Below are 16,157 nucleotides of genomic sequence, written 5' to 3'. Positions count from 1 at the left end.
TTCTAAACACACTGGATTGTAGTGCAAACTGTTTTACCGTTTACTGCACTTCGATATTCTTCTCGTTATTTCCCTGTGGTGGATTATGAACCGGAACACATTACCAGAAAACAGCTTACTTCCACATTGAAAAATAAGGTGGATAATATGCTATTCTATCCTATTCTATGCTATTTCATTCTGCTCTGTGCTATTCTGTCCTGTTCTATTCTACTCTGTTCTGTTCTCTTCTATCATATTTTATTCTATTTCATGCTATGCTATTCTAACATACCTCTATTCTATTCTATTCTATTCTATTCTATTCTATCATGTTCAGTTCTATTATATTCTGTTATATTTCATTCTTTTCTGTTCTATCCTGTTCTGTTCTGTTCTATTCTATTCTATACAATTGTATGTTATTCTGTCCTGTTCTATTCCATTCCATTCTTTTCTATTCTATTCTATTCTGTTCTCTTCCATTCTATTCTGTTCTTTCCTATTCTGTTCTATCCTATCTTACGGTCTTCTATTATATCCTGTTCTATTCTATTGTATTGTATTCTATTCTATTCTATTCTATTCTATTCTATCCTGTGCTCTTCTATCCTGTCATGTTCCATTCCATTCTATTCTGTTCTATTCTATTATGTTCTATCCTATCCTATGCTTTTATTCTATTATATCCTGTGCTGTTCTGCTCTGTTCAATTCTATTTTATTCTGTTCTATACAATCATATGCTCTTTTATCTTGTTCTGTTCAATTCCATTCTTTCTATTATATTATATTCTATTCTGTTCCATTCTGTTCTATTCTTTTCTATTCTGTTCTTTCTTATTCTATTCTGTCCTGTTCTGTTCTAGTCTGTTTTGTTCTGTTCTTTCTTATTCTATTCTATCATGTCCTGTTCCATTCTATTCTGTACAATCATATGCTCTTTTATCCTGTTCTGTTCAGTTTCATTCTTTCTATTCTATTCTATTCCATTCTGTTCTATTCTCTTCTTTTCTACTCTGTTCTTTCATATTCTATTCTATCCTACCCTGTCCTGTTCTATTCTATTCTGTTCTATTATATCCTACGCTATTCTATTATATCCTGTTCTATTCTATTCTCTATTCTATTCTATTCTATTCTATTCGGTTTTTCCTATTCTATTTTATTCTTGTTCTATTCTAATCTGTTTTGTGCTCTTATATTCTATTCTATTCTATTCTATTCTGTTCTGTTCTGTTCTATTTTACACAATCCTATGCTTTTATCCTGTTATGTTCCATTTAATTTTTTCTATTCTATTCCATTCTGTTCTATTCTATCCTATGCTTTTATTCTATTATATCCTGTCCTGTTCTGCTTTGTTCAATTCTATTCTATTCTATACTATTCTGTTCTGTTCTGTTCTATACAATCCTGTGCTCTTTTATCTTGTTCTGTTCAATTCCATTCTTTCTGTTATATTATATTCTATTGTTTCATTCTGTTCTATTCTATTCTTATCTAATATGTTGTTTCTTATTCTATTCTATCCTGTTCTTTTCTATTCTATTCTGTTTTGTTTTGTTCTTATTCAATTCTATCATGTCCTGTTCCATTCTATTCTATTATATATAATCACATGCTCTTTTATCCTGTTCTGTTCAGTCTCATTCTTTCTATTCTATTCCATTCTGTTCTATTATATTTTCTATTCTGTTCTTTCATATTCTATTCTATCCTATGCTCTTCTATTCTATCCTACCCTGTCCTGTTCTATTCTATTCTGTTCTATCATATCCTACGCTATTCTATTCTATCCTGTTCTGTTCTGTTCTATTCTATTCTATTCTATTCTATTCCATTCCATTCTGTTCTATTCTTTTCTATTCTGTTCTTTCATATTCTATTCTGTCCTATGCTCTTCTATTATATACTGTTCTATTCTATTCTATTCTATTCTATTCTATTCTATTCTGTTCTGTTCTGTTCTGTACAACCCTATGCTTTTATCCTGTTCTGTTCCATTCCATTCTTTCTATTCTATTCCGTTCCGTTCTGTCCTATTCTATTCTTTTCTATTCTGTTCTTTCCTATTCTATTTTATTCTATCCTGTACAGTCTTGTTCTGTTCTAATCTATTTTGTGCTCTTCTATTCTATTCTATTCTATTCTATTCTATTCTACACAATCCTATGCTTTTATTCTGTTCTGTTCCATTTCATTTTTTCTATTCTATTTCATTCTGTTCTATTCTGTTCTTACCTATTCTATTTTAATCTATCCTGTTCTATTCTATTCTGTTCCATTCCATTCTATTCTTTTCTGTTCTATTCTATTCTATTCTATTCTATCCTGTCCTATTCTATTCTATTCTATTCTATTCTATTCTATTCAGTTCAATCCAATCCTATGCTCTTCACTTCTGTTCCCTTCCATTCTTTCCTATTCTATTCTGTTCTGTTATATTCTTTCCTGTTCTATTCTATTCTATTCTATCCTATTCTCTTCTGTCCTCTTCTGTTCATTCCAATCTTTTTTAATTCTGTTCCGCTCTATTCTATTCTCTTCTATTTTGTTCTATCCTGTTCTATTCAGTTCTATTTGCTTCTATTATATTCAATTCTATTCTGTTGTGCGTGCAGGAGATCCAGTCTATGCTTATAAACTGGAAAGGTCCGGATCTGACCACATACGGCGAACTGGTTCTGGAAGGAACGTTTCACGTCCACCGCGCCAAAAACGAGAGAACCCTCTTCCTGTTCGATAAAATGCTGCTCATCACCAAGAAACGAGGGGAACATTACGTCTACAAGACTCACATCTCGGTATGTGTTACTAATGCTTAGACATCATCTGTTATTTAGACCAGGGATTCCTGAATGTTTTTATCACCTTAAACCCTTTGACGTAAAATATTCTCTTGAAGGTGATATTTCAGTGATGTAAAAACACATTCACATTCATGCTTGGTTAATGGTCACATGGCATGCAGATAAACAAATACAATTTTTAATTATTTTATTAAGCTTTTTGAATTTGATCCTGATTTAAACCATTATTTCCTTTCATTCTCATATAATGTTTCCTCATCTGGACAAAAGCTTTTCTACTGTTATTGGTTCTGTGCTGTTTTTTATAAAAAATATCAGACTGATCTTTGTACAGAGTCATTCAACCATCTAGTAAGTTAAACAATGCATGATTTTAATCCAGAAATGCATTTTGTTTGTGCTGTTTTGCTTGTGTTCAGTGTTCCACACTAATGCTGATCGAAAGTGCCAAAGATTCGCTGCGCTTCAGCGTGACGCACTACAAGCACCCGAAGCAGCCGCACACGGTTCAGGTGAGTTTGAGACCCGTTAAAGCTGTTCATTGTGTTTGCTGTAATCATGTGTGATTTTCTCACGTTCAGGCAGTTTATTGTGTTTGCTTTAATCATGTGCCATTGTGTTTCTCAGGCCAAAACGGTGGAAGAAAAGAAACTGTGGGCTCATCACATAAAGAGACTCATTCTGGAGAATCATCACGCCATTATACCGCAGAAAGTAAGTACAGTAATCGATCCACAAATGTCTGTCTGGATCAGCTTTACTGTAATGAGCAGCTGCTCGCTTAGAAAAACATGATCTGTTATTTGACCAGGGATTCCTAAACATTTTTTCTCAGTCGAGCCCCTTTCTTCTGAAATATTTAATTAATATTTAATATAACTTAAAAATTCCCCTGAGATTTCATGTTAACATTTCAGTGATTTAACAACACATTCACATGTTTACAGTTCTCACACTTCTAGATTTTAAATACAGATAGATATTCTAGATTTATTATACAATTATTAATTTTCATTTTACATTTCTATTATTTTATTTATTTTTAGTTTTTATTTTGATTGTTTTTTTTTTTAATTATTTATTTTCATTTTACGTTTGTATTTCATTAATTGTTAGTAATTTATTTTTATTGTTAGTAATTTTATTTTTATAAATAGTTTTAAATAGTTTAATAGTTTATAAATAGTTTGTTATTCATTTTAGTAAATGTTTAATTTAGATTTTTAAAGAAGTTTATTTTCATTTTTATTGGACATTTTTAATATTTTATTCATTTTTAGTCTTATTTTCATTGTGAAATAACAACATTTTTATTAAGCATTTTATTTTGGTGTGTTTTATTTTACAATTATTTATTTTTATTTAACATTTTTATTATTTTAATCGTTTTATTAAGTATTTTATTTTGATTGTTTTTATTTTACAATTATTTATTTATTTATTTATTCATGTTGTATTTTCATTGTGAAATGAAATTTGTTTTAAAATAAAAAAATATTTTATTAATTTTTAGTTTAATTTGGATTTTTTTATTTAAAACATTTGTTCATTTTTATTTATTCATTTTTAGACAGTTTTGTTTTATTTTGATTTATTTTCATTTTACATTTCTATTGCATTCATTTTTGTGTTTTATTGAGATTGTAAAATAAATATAAAAAATGTAAATATTTTTTTATAATATAAATAATTTATTCTTGTTTCATTTTTTTTTTTTTTTTCCCTCATTTTCAACTGTTTTGTTTTTATTTTTAAATTATTTATTTTCATTGTACATTTTTTATTATTTTATTCATTTAATTATTTTATTTATTCATTTTATTAATTTTTAATCATTTTTTTTATTGCAAAAAGTACGTACAGTAACTGGTCCAGTTTGAAACATGAATGTTTATCTGAATCAGCAGTGCTTTAATAAACAATTAATTGCTTTCAGGCCAAAGATGCAATCCTGGACATGGATTCAACATGTAAGTTGTGTTTAGATTGATTTGCAAACACGAATCTTCAGTGAATTACTTGTTTTTGTAGCAAAATTCCATTTGAGACACTAAAACTTATAAAAACCTGTTGTTCTGATTCTGTTAGTGTTGTCGTTCTCAATCTGTTCTGTTTGTTCTCTGTTCAGGTCCAGTGAAGTACCGCTACAGTCCAGACAGGCTGAAGAAAGCGTCGTCCTGTCAGACTGATGATTTCTCTGGGGCGTTTAAGGAACGGAGACGCTCTGGTGTGTGAATCTGGCTCGTCACTCAGATAAATGAAAGTTCTAATTAAATTTTCACTATGTAATTGTTTAGGTTCTGATTTTGTCCTTGGTTTTGTTTGACAGAACCGGCGAAACGAAGTGTACGAAAAACTAAAGGTGACAGCTTTATCTTATTGCTTGTTGTTAATGTTCATGCTGTTGTTAATGTCACTACAGCAAAATAGATCTACAAAACAGAAGTCAATATTTGACGTTAACAATTTTAATGTAGTTTTTTTAGATTTTATCATTAGAATGAACTTTCTGACTGACTTTTTTGCTGTATTAGCATATAAATGTTTTTTTTGTAAATCATATTTTTAATAAATTGAACACATTACAACACATCAATCAGGCATTCCCCATATGCATTTTTACAAAATAATGTAATATTTTTTTAATCATTTTAAATAATATTTTATTAACTTTAACACAACAATCAAAATAAAATAAATTGTAAAATAAAATAATAATAATAATAATAATGTAATTATTATAATGATAATTATTACTATTATAATAATTATATACGCATTATATATATGTTAGCATTTTTTGTAAAATGCGCATGTAAAATATATGTGTGTTTGTTTGTGTGTACAAATGCATTTTATAATATACAAATTAAATGCATATATATATATATATATATATACATTTTGTAAAATAAATGCAAAACAAAACGTTAATTTTTAATTAATTTATTACATTTAACAAATTAAAACAACAATCAATATAAAATAAATACTAAAATAATATCATCCTAATATTATAATGATGATTATTACTTTTTATAATTTTATATATAGTTTTGCATTTTTTAAATGCACATGTAATTTTTTTATATATATATGTGTGTATATATATATATATATATATATATATATATATATATATATGTATATATATATATATGTATGTATGTATTTATTTTATACAAAATACATACAAAATTATTTTTTTCTTTTAAATAATTTTTTAACAAATTAAACGCAACAATCAATATAAAATAAATACTAAAAAAAAATCCTAATATTATACATATATATGCATTCACATATATGCATATACATTTATGCATTTTGTGTAAAAAATGCAAAACAAAATAAATGCAAAAAAACATTTTCTTTTTTCTTTTGTAAATTATTTTTTATAATAATTTTTAAATAATTTTTAAACATTCATTTTTAATATTCTTTATTAACTTTAACAAATTAAAACAACAGTCAGTTATCAGTAATGATAATGTTTTAATATTATATACATAGATAAAATAAATGCAGAACAAAATAAATGCAGAAAATATACAGGATTTTGTCTTTATTCTCTTTATGTAGTTTCGATCAGTTGACTGATTAAAGAAGCGCTGTTAAACAAAAGATCAGAGATACCCCTGATCATATCGCTGTCATCTTGGGCTCACGGCAGGTGCGCAGTGTTTGTTTCCGCTCATATGGGCGACACGTGTCCCGTATGCGCTGTCGTCCCTCGGCCCGCTTTAGCATCAAAGACGCATCGACTCGACTCGTCCCCCCTGTGTCAGATCAAAGGCCGCAGCCCCAATCCTCCGCCCGCACACATAATGATGTTAATTATGGAGCCCATCAGCCACAGGCTTTGTCATGCGCCGGTTCCTTTCAGTCCACGAACCTGTTTTTGGCTCGCCATCAGCACTAGTGCATTATGCATTCTGAAAATGAAGAGAAAAGCCAAGCCGTTCCATTTATTCTCTCTTTCTCTCTCGCATGCACTCTGTCATGCCGTTTTATCACCTTTCAAATTATGTTGTCATTTCCAACCATGGCTTTTCCTGTTCCTGTCTTGGAAATCAGCAGGGAGTGTCCGAGCTCTCCTAAGTAGCTCCATGCATCCGTATAGCCTGCAATTTATTGGCAGTTGATTTAATTATCTGTGCGTAGACCTGGCAGAGCACACACATTTATTATTCCATGTTATTTGCAACCAGAATATAAAAATGCATCATGTTTTGTTGTATAATGTCAGGTTTGCTCACAAAATATGATGCATTTTGTTGCATTTTTGCTTTGAGAATCATTTTTGCAGTGAAAGTCTTGATTAACTCTTGATCAGCAGAAAAACACCACAAACACACAATTCCTGTTTATATGAGCCAGATTACAACAATTTGATCAATTCTCAGCCCATTTCTTTAAATGTCTGCCTAATCCTGATTTTGCAGATTGCAAGTTGAATAATCTTTTGACTACATCTTGACATTTTACTGCTTTTGTGATTTTGATAAGTGCATTAAAGTTGATGCATTTATATAATTTGAATAATCTGCATCATAAAATTACATAATATTAGGCCTTCGAATTCACATTTGAAATGCATCTGTAGATAACCTGTTGCTAAATTGTTATATTAATATTTAATTTATTTTTGTTTTTGCATCAACTTAATCATCCATGGATGTCGCACAGGCACGCTTAAGGTAAGATTTACACATGCATTTTCCATTGCAAGCTTTTCACATTAAAAAACGACTAAAATTTACATTTAAAAGTGATAATTTATGCATTTAGCAGACGCTTTCATCCAAAAAGAGGAACAAAAGCAATTAATCAAATGCATTTACAATAAACTGAATCATATTCATAACACAAATGCTGTGCATTTATTTCATAAATGCTATTCCGACTTAAATGCGTGCAAAATCTTAATTTTTTGTTACTCTTTAAAAACCTTCATCTCTATTACTTTATTTTTTTTAACAGTTATTAACAAAAATGTTGCATAGAACCAACAACAAATCTGTTTTAAATGCTTGAAAAAATTACAGTTTTTGAAAAAAATTCGATTTTTCATTCACATCCCATCAATTTTCTGTAACGTCCAGCATGCAGACAGCGAAGGTACTCTCTTAGTGGATCAAGACCGTCTTTCCATGCCCACTGTCACGACCATGAGCTCAAACCCTGAACTCAAGACTGCGTTACCTGGAATGATTCACAACAGACAAGATCATGAATCCAGCACAGGCTCACTGGATGACATCAAGGACAGTAGGCTTCTCCAAGAAGAGAAAGCACAGAGTGCAGAGGACAGGATAGGAGGAGAAAATGCAGAAGAGGAAGATCTGATGGGAGTCGAGCAGGTAGCTGACTTTGCCAGTTCAGTGTTGGCCGCCATCTCCTGCTGGCGCTATAGGGCCAAGGCTTTGCTTTTCGATCAAATTACCACGGTGAGGGTCACCTATCGCTTTCTATTTCACGTCTGTAAGCTGGCGGCCGCCACCGTGCACTTTGTCAATCGCATTCCCATCTGCTGCATGCTGAGACTGATTTCTGCTTTTGCACCCACAGATCTGATGCTCGAATGCTCTAGATGTGCTTGCATGAGTCATTGCATGGACATAACCGCATGCATGGCCACTAATCATACGTAAACACATTTCTGAATGGGCACTTGACCTACAAATTGAATGCCATCTTCAAAACCTGATTTTCAAACAGTTTATCACCGATTCTATGAGAGTTTGGACAAAACAGGTTGTAGGACTAAAGAAGTGTTTTTCTACTTGAATACATGGGTCCGCATGGCTCAGTGTAAAGTTACAGTTACCTGAAATTATGAAAAGCTATAAAACTCACCGTGAACTCATATCAGGTGAACCACAGAGGTTTTTGGGAGTGATATGTGATCACGTAATGTCATAATTTCAAAGTGGAAATTTGAGTGTTTGTCCCATGTCTCAAGAAGAAGTGTTATATTTTAGTTCAGATGCATCAATGTGCAAAGATCGTAATGTACATATGATGGGGAATTTACAGCATGTTAGGATCCAATGCATAATAATACGGGACGTCGGGTGTCTCAAAGTGTTTTTGCACTTGGAGCCACAATGAGATTTTTTGATTGAAGTTCGACTTCAAAGGGAAATTTAACTGTCAAATTTTGGGGGTGGAGGTCGGATGGCTTGGCTTCTGTAATTAAATTAAACAAAGGTTCCTGTTTCATTGTGTTTTGTTTGATGGCACACAAAAGCAATTTCAGAAGGTCAGTTGTCTGTGGAAAAACATTGAAATGCATGGATGCTTTTAAATGAATTGCATTTGTTTATGAAAGGTTGAAATATCACTGAAGTGATATTTGACAGATGGCAACTGTGAACGCTGTCATTTTAGTAGAACTTCAAATTCCTATCATTTCTGTATTGTGTCCTTACAGGACAGAGAAGGTTGTTGGGAAAATTGGCCAATGAACAAAAGTGGCCAAACACCCTCTAAAGAAAAGCCTGATGATACGAGTGAAAGTTTGACTCTCTTTAAACAGGTAATGTCATGCATTATGAGCCTCAAAATGGATCTTTCTTTCGAGTAAACCAACAAAATGATTTGTTGGAAATATAAATTGCAGCTGTCTCTCAAAACTAGATAAATTGCACTTGTTGTTTCAATGCCTGGCCACTTAGCCATATGGGAGATGTTGGAAATTGAATTAAGTTATCTTTACATCCTTTTTTCTTATCCTCTTCATAGCTTCCTGTAGCAATAACTCACTTCACTCTGTCCACTTTCTAGAGCTCAACTGAAGAACGCAGTTCAAAGAAGTTCTTCTCTCCTCTCAGAGAGTCAGAGGAGATAGGGGTGGACCAATCAGATAATTATCCCGAAATGTGTGGGACAATAATGGCAGGATACCACACTGATTCAGAGATAGCAGACCTTGATAATGGAGGACGAGAAATCAGAGATAATATGGGGGACAGTATGGATTTCTCTTTCCCTAGTGGACTAGAAGAGCACCGAAAGGAAGGGACTCAATCCAGCAGGAACCTCTCAGATGATGTGCAGAACATGGAGGTCAGTGTGGAGGTTGAGGCACCTGGTGTCCTCTTGTCTTCATCCGTACTGGACAAGGCAAGTGATGCTTCTGAGCGATGTACCAGCAGCCTCTCACAAAGAAGTAGCTTAGGAGTCGAAGGGTCTTTTGACTTGGGCTGCCCATCTTCTCGGTCCGAAAGTAGAAGAAGCAGTTTGCTCAGCGCCTGTGCTGAGCCCCATGAGAAAGACAAAGGCCAAGACTTTAGACCGTCCACTCCAGAACCACTAACGGAGACTGCTCTCGACAGCCCGTTCTTACCAGACCAAAGACCTCAAGTGAAACAAGACACCCTTTCCAAAAAGGACCGATTGCTCATACATAAGATTCGACGGTACTATGAACATGCTGAGCACCAGGATGCCAGCTTTGCCGTCAAACGCAGAGAGAGTCTTTCATACATTCCTGCAGGCCTAGTCCGTAATCTGAGCCAACAACTCAATGACCTTGCAGACGACGATTTGGCATTGCACAAGAGGGCGTCTTCTATCACAAGGCCAACTTTATGGTCTGTCTTTAATCTACCAGGCTTGGGGGATGACAAGAAAGCAAAGGACAGCTCTGATTTTGTGGTCCCTACAAATGGCAAAGAATCCAGGCTTAGAGATCAAAGTGGGAATGAGGAATTCCAGCCTGCATCTGACATGGTTAAAGTGTGGGAAGACATGGAAGTGGAGATAACTGGGACTTCTGAAGAACATCAGGACTCCGAGAGTTCCCAAATGACTACATCTGGTGAAGAAAAGAGAGCAGAAACCAGTAAGGTGAGCTTGGATAGCGGACTTGGGGAACCTCTGGTAATATTGGGAGAATCCGATGAAAGCTCTTCCTCATCTCCAGTCAACATCATCTTAGAAAAGGACAAGATGCAAGAGTTCCAGAGGCATCCAAATGAAGAGGACAAGTTACAAGACCGGCTTAAGATCAACCACCCTCTTCTACCAAAGATGATCTCCTTAAGGTCCGCCAGTGAGGATGCACTCATTCTTCAAGATATGGAGAAGATGAAAAATAAGGTGTTCCAGCTGGCCAGGCAGTACAGTCAGCGTATCAAAAACAACAGACCACTAGTAAAGCAGAGGCCCAAGATCTCTGAGAACCATTTTGTGCCCAAGAACCTGTCTTCGGTCATGGAAGAGAGACCTCCAGGAAAAGAGAAAGGTGAGTGTAGTGTCTGAGTAGACACTTGCCAAGTTTGCTTTTACTTGAGGGGCAATCCCCCAACTTGCACTGTCTTGCCCGATGGCATAGCTCAGTAGTTCCCAATCCTGGTCCCAGGTTTTTGATGTCCTAGCTGCTGCACACATTTGAGGTATTAGAGCAGGGGTCACCATACTTGGTCCTGGAAGGCCGGTGTCCTGCAGAGTATAGCTCCAAGTTGTCTCAACACACCTGCCTGGAAATTTCAAGTATACCTAGTGAGACCTTGATTAGCTGGTAAAGGTGTGTTTGATTAGGGTTGGAGCTAAACTCTGCTGGACCCCAGTCCTCCAGGGCTGAGTGTGGTGACCCCTGTCTTAGAGTCTTTACGAAAGATAAGTTGAATCAAATGTTTTGATTACCAAACTTGACCATTGTCTCTCTCATACATTTGAGGTCTTAAAGTCTTTACTAATGCGCTGATGCATTGCATCAGGTGTGTTTGATTAGGGAGACATCTAAAGTGTGCAATGTTGTGGATTGGAAACCACTGGCATAGCTTATTGGTGATTGTTTGCAACTTTTGTCCTGACCATTAGTATCCCACTTACTTACTTAAAGTGTTGACAGATGGGTGAAGTGTCTGTGTCTGTGGTGTTCTTTTTGTTCCGTGTTCATTCTTTTGTTTTGCAGACAATAATTTTACCGTTAACTTTTACTTGATGGACAACCCCCAGTGTCTTGCAGTGTCTTGCCCAATGGTGTAGCTCAGTATTTTCTAATCCTGGTCCTGGAGAACCCCTAACACTGTGCATTTTTGATGTCTCTCCTATTTGGCACACACATTTGAGGTCTTGGAGTCTTTTCTAATAAGCTGATGAGTTGAATAGGGTGTGCTTGACTGGAGAGACATCTAAAATGTGCAGTGTTGGGGGTTCTTCAGGACCAGAATTGGGAACCACTGGCGTAGCTTTTGGTGATTGTTTACAACTTTTTGGTTGTATCCCACTTATTTTTAAAGGTTTGACACCAGGGATGGATCTTGCACATTCCTATTCATCCAATGTTCCATTAAAGCCATTCTTAGTTTGTAGGTAGAGGTAGGTTATATTGGGAATTCCCAAAGCAAGAGGACACTTGCCTGTATCAAGTTCTCATTGGTTTATGGATTCCTGTATCACACTGTGTTGCAGCTAAAGTTTTGTTTGCATGATTGAGGGTCATTTAGACAAACCCTTAGGTAATTCCTCTACCCATGATGGTGTCCAAACCTGTTCATGCAGGGTCACTGTCCTACAGAGTTTAGCTTCAACACCAATTAAATAACCCATACTCAAATTTGTTCTCTACCTTTAAAATGAAATTCCAAACATAGGTTCGGGAGGAGCATCAATTGCACCATCCCGGCATCAATTCTTCCAACATGCCTCCACCTCCCTATCTCCACCTTTATTTCTGTTATTCCCTCTCTTGGTAGTACCACAATGGGGGGTCGAACTAGGAGCTCAAGTTGAGTCTTGGGTTCGAGCCTCTATTGAGGACAGCAAGCCAAGTTTGTTTACCAATAACCAGCAGTGGACAGGCATTTTTTTGCCCTGTCGCCCAGGGAGCAATTGGGGATTTGGCACCTTGTTGAAGGGCCCCTCATTCGTGGCTACTCTAGGTGGAAGAGGGCAGTTCATTCATCCCTCCACTTACATTTCCTGCCGGTATTGAGAATCGAACCTGCAACCTTCGAACTACAAGTCAGACTCTCTAATCTCTCTAATTTGGTCACAATTGCCCCCTACACCTGAACCCAAATTAAGATCTTCACACTCACTAGAAAGTTCCAGGCAAGTGTGTTGAAGCTGGTTGGAGCTGAACTCTGTTGGCCCTTCAGGAGCAGGATTGGATACCCCTGATCTACATCAGGGGTGCCCAAACTTGGTTCTGGAGGGCCAGTGTCCTGCAGAGTTTAGCCCAACCCTATTAGAGACACCTGAACCAGCTAATCAAGCTCTTACTAGTCATGCTTGAAACTTCCAGGGAGGTGTGTTGAGGCAAGTTGGATCTAAACTCTGCAGGACACCAGCCCCCCAGGACCGAGTTTGGTCACCCCTGCTCTACATCCTTCCATCCCATCATCCCCTTTAGAATTCAATGGATTTGCAGTGTTCTCAGGTGAACTCTATTGTGAAAGCACCCTTAATTGTCAAAAGCATACGTTTAATCACTACTCTTTTCTGCATAGGCATGCCTGACAGGACACTGTTGCTGAACTTGAATGAGCAGGATGTTATCCCAGACTCTCCAACTACTAGTCCAGCTTCCAGCCTCTGTTCTCCTGGAAGTCCTCAATTACTCAATTGCAGATTATACGGCCAAAGACCACAAAGTCCCGTGCAGACTGAGACCTTCCACTGGCCGGATGTCAAAGAGTTGCGTTCCAAATATAACAACCAAAGTCAAGATGATGCATCTGCTTCCTCTCGTGCATTCCCAGTGGGTCGCAGTACTTCATTTCCAGAAAGAGCTCTGGAGAACAGATGGGAGAGATCCGGAGCATCTCGTTCTTTGTCTTGTTCATCTCCTTTCTGTAATTTCACACTGCAGAGAACTACATCCACAGATTCTACGTGTTCCAGCAAGACCGTTGAAAGTGAAGGTTTGCCTTCATTGTGTAGAGTTAACGCTTTTGATTTCGGCTTGGGATCCGCTGATGAACATGAGTCACTGGACAGAGGTTGTGACGCTGGTCAAGATGAGAACAACCTCATTGTAATTGAGAGGATCTGCAAGGCCAAGCATGAAGAGGCTGAATTAGCAACGGGGAGAGAAAACAGTAATGAGAATGAACAAAGATGGGAGTCTGTTTCACAATCCGAACATGCAATGGCAAACAGTAAAGAGCACAACTTTAGTGAATGGATGGAAAAAGCAGAGAACGGCCAACATAGTTTGGTTAAAAACCTGCGGGAGAAATTTCAGAACTTAAGTTCTTACACGTGAGACTTATAATGCAGAAATTTTACTCTGAACACTCAGAACCTTAAAATATCTTACAGCTAATATTCTGCTCTCCAAAATATGTCATTTGGCCACTGTTTGAGTACATTTTACACAGGTTTGGCATTCTGGGTTTCCGTAAAATAAGCATGAATCTTAACCTCAAGTTATGAATTATCAGCAGATGTCATCCAAACCAACTGGAAAAGGGATGCCTGTGGACCTCAGAGAATGTATTTATGAAATTTGCATTTGTAAATATATGTATATTAGCATTATTTTGTGCACATTTCATTGAGATGTAAACATTCTTTATAGGAACCGGCTGTGGTACTGTATTTTTGTTGTAATGTTTGGAAAAGTGGTTTGCATACATATTTTTTTCTTTCAAACATTTTTAAGGAAGAATATGCAAATGGGTCAGTGCATACTAAAGTTACAAATGCACATATTTTTGTTAAAAAAATTGCTTAGTGCACACAAACTTGTCATGTCTTCATAAAAGCACAGCACTATTAAATGCAATCTGTTAGTTATTTTGATGCCTGATGTCTCTTCACTGTTTGTGTTCAAGCACTGACCAGAGCAAAGAAGGTAATCTCATCAAGATGTCATTCCCCACTAATGAGGAGAAAACTGGAAATCATAATCAGATTAAGCCCGATAAATGATAAACAGTGACAAAGACTGATGTTATTTACAATCTGGAATGTTTTCAGCTGGGTGTGTACAGTTTAGACTTGTCAAATAATGCTCGGTTTGATCGAATGGTGTAAAATTAAAACGCTGCTCCTTTTTGACAACGTATTGTGTTGTGTCTGTCTTACTGTTGCTGATTTTTAGACATTTAAAGGTCAGTTTCTGCTCCTCTGAAATTTGCTTGTAATATTCTCAGCATTATGAGGTCATTAAAGTTAATGGAGAAGTCATTTGAGCAACATATTAATGCACGGTCACAAAATATGTTTGGGTCTTGTTTAATGGAAGGTTTCATAAGCTAGCTTGTTTTTGGTTGTATTTTTCAGCTTATTGGTGGGCATGATGATCACTGTTATCTTGTATATTTAATCTTTTTTATTTATTTCAGTCGGTGTAAATATGATGCACAATACCTCTGTAAAAATGTTCAGTTCATATCCTATTTTTCTGTTAAACTCCATTAAAAGAAGCTTTCCACAATATAATCATTATTTCCCTTGTCCTGCTCACAATGCATTGTATTTGGTTTTTGTTCCTGTTTTTTCTTTTAAGAAACCTGTATTAAAATGATTGCGCATGACTTGGAGGCGTATTACGGTTTAATTAGTTTCTGCACTTTTTAATCAGTCTTTAGGACATGGATATGATTAATGACTCTCATGGAAGGAGTCGAAAAACAGTCTTAATCTAATCCTGGATTGCAGAACACCTTTGAATTGAGGCAAGTACCTTATTGAAAGCAAATAATGATGTAATGAATGCTTTTATATACTTGAAGGACATTTATTACATGGATAGTCCGCCTGGAGCAACAAAGTTTGGAATAATTATGTTTTTTAATATTTTTAAACTCTCATGCTCACTAAGGCTGTATTAAAGAAGTTCACTTCCAGAACTGTCTTGAGTCAGAATACACAGAGTTTGTGGAGAGAAAGGCAAGACGAGCATTTGAGATTAAAAAGTATTAAATCGTTTCGCTAGATAAGACCCTTCTTCTTCGGCTGGAATCGTTTACAACCGCATTTGGGATCGTTTGAAGCCGCATTTAAACTGCATTTTGGAAGTTCATACTTGGGGCTCCATATCAGTCCATCATATGGAGAAAAATGCTGAAATGTTTTCCTCAAACAATTTCTTTACGACAGAAGAAAGACACCCTTTCTTCTTCAACGTTGATTGAACCTTCAACGTCGTTTTACCTTCTTTGTTTGTTTGTTTGTTTGTAAAGGGCGTTTGATCAACTTTGCATGTTCACTTTGTAAACACTGGGTTGGTACTTCTGCAGCGATATAAGGCGATTTCATTCGAGTTTTTCGACATACCCCAACTGTATTGACCGTATTGAACCAGAAAAAAGTTCCAACTTACTTAGACTTAGAAAAGACCAGCGTTTGAGGTTAAAGGAGAAGTCCACTTCCAGAACAGCAATTTACAAATAATTTGCTTACC

The 16,157-nt window shown here is 35.6% G+C and overlaps 1 protein-coding gene across 4 annotated transcripts in view; it reads left to right on the top strand.

The window, feature by feature from the left end:
* Nucleotides 1-15,193, top strand: part of LOC127179935 (pleckstrin homology domain-containing family G member 3) — a 64,625-nt gene extending 49,432 nt beyond the window's left edge. For 2 of the 4 annotated variants that reach the window (XM_051133769.1, XM_051133768.1), the window contains exons 9-19: nucleotides 2,603-2,785; nucleotides 3,211-3,303; nucleotides 3,419-3,505; nucleotides 4,728-4,761; nucleotides 4,920-5,018; nucleotides 5,121-5,153; nucleotides 7,481-7,491; nucleotides 7,897-8,241; nucleotides 9,228-9,332; nucleotides 9,581-11,042; nucleotides 13,255-15,193. In XM_051133769.1, coding sequence (XP_050989726.1) covers nucleotides 2,603-2,785; nucleotides 3,211-3,303; nucleotides 3,419-3,505; nucleotides 4,728-4,761; nucleotides 4,920-5,018; nucleotides 5,121-5,153; nucleotides 7,481-7,491; nucleotides 7,897-8,241; nucleotides 9,228-9,332; nucleotides 9,581-11,042; nucleotides 13,255-14,012 — 3,210 coding nt within the window. In that variant the 3' untranslated portion in view covers nucleotides 14,013-15,193. Of the gene's footprint in view, nucleotides 1-2,602; nucleotides 2,786-3,210; nucleotides 3,304-3,418; nucleotides 3,506-4,727; nucleotides 4,762-4,919; nucleotides 5,019-5,120; nucleotides 5,154-7,480; nucleotides 7,492-7,896; nucleotides 8,242-9,227; nucleotides 9,333-9,580; nucleotides 11,043-13,049; nucleotides 13,185-13,254 lie in introns of all 4 variants that reach the window. The other 2 variants (XR_007829575.1, XM_051133770.1) reach the window with 2 other exon arrangements.
* Nucleotides 15,194-16,157: the final 964 nt, after the last annotated feature.

This window comes from Labeo rohita, chromosome 17 (assembly GCF_022985175.1).
Source record: "Labeo rohita strain BAU-BD-2019 chromosome 17, IGBB_LRoh.1.0, whole genome shotgun sequence".
In the NCBI taxonomy this organism is placed as follows: domain Eukaryota; kingdom Metazoa; phylum Chordata; class Actinopteri; order Cypriniformes; family Cyprinidae; genus Labeo; species Labeo rohita.
This window is presented reverse-complemented; position numbering and strand designations above follow the sequence as displayed.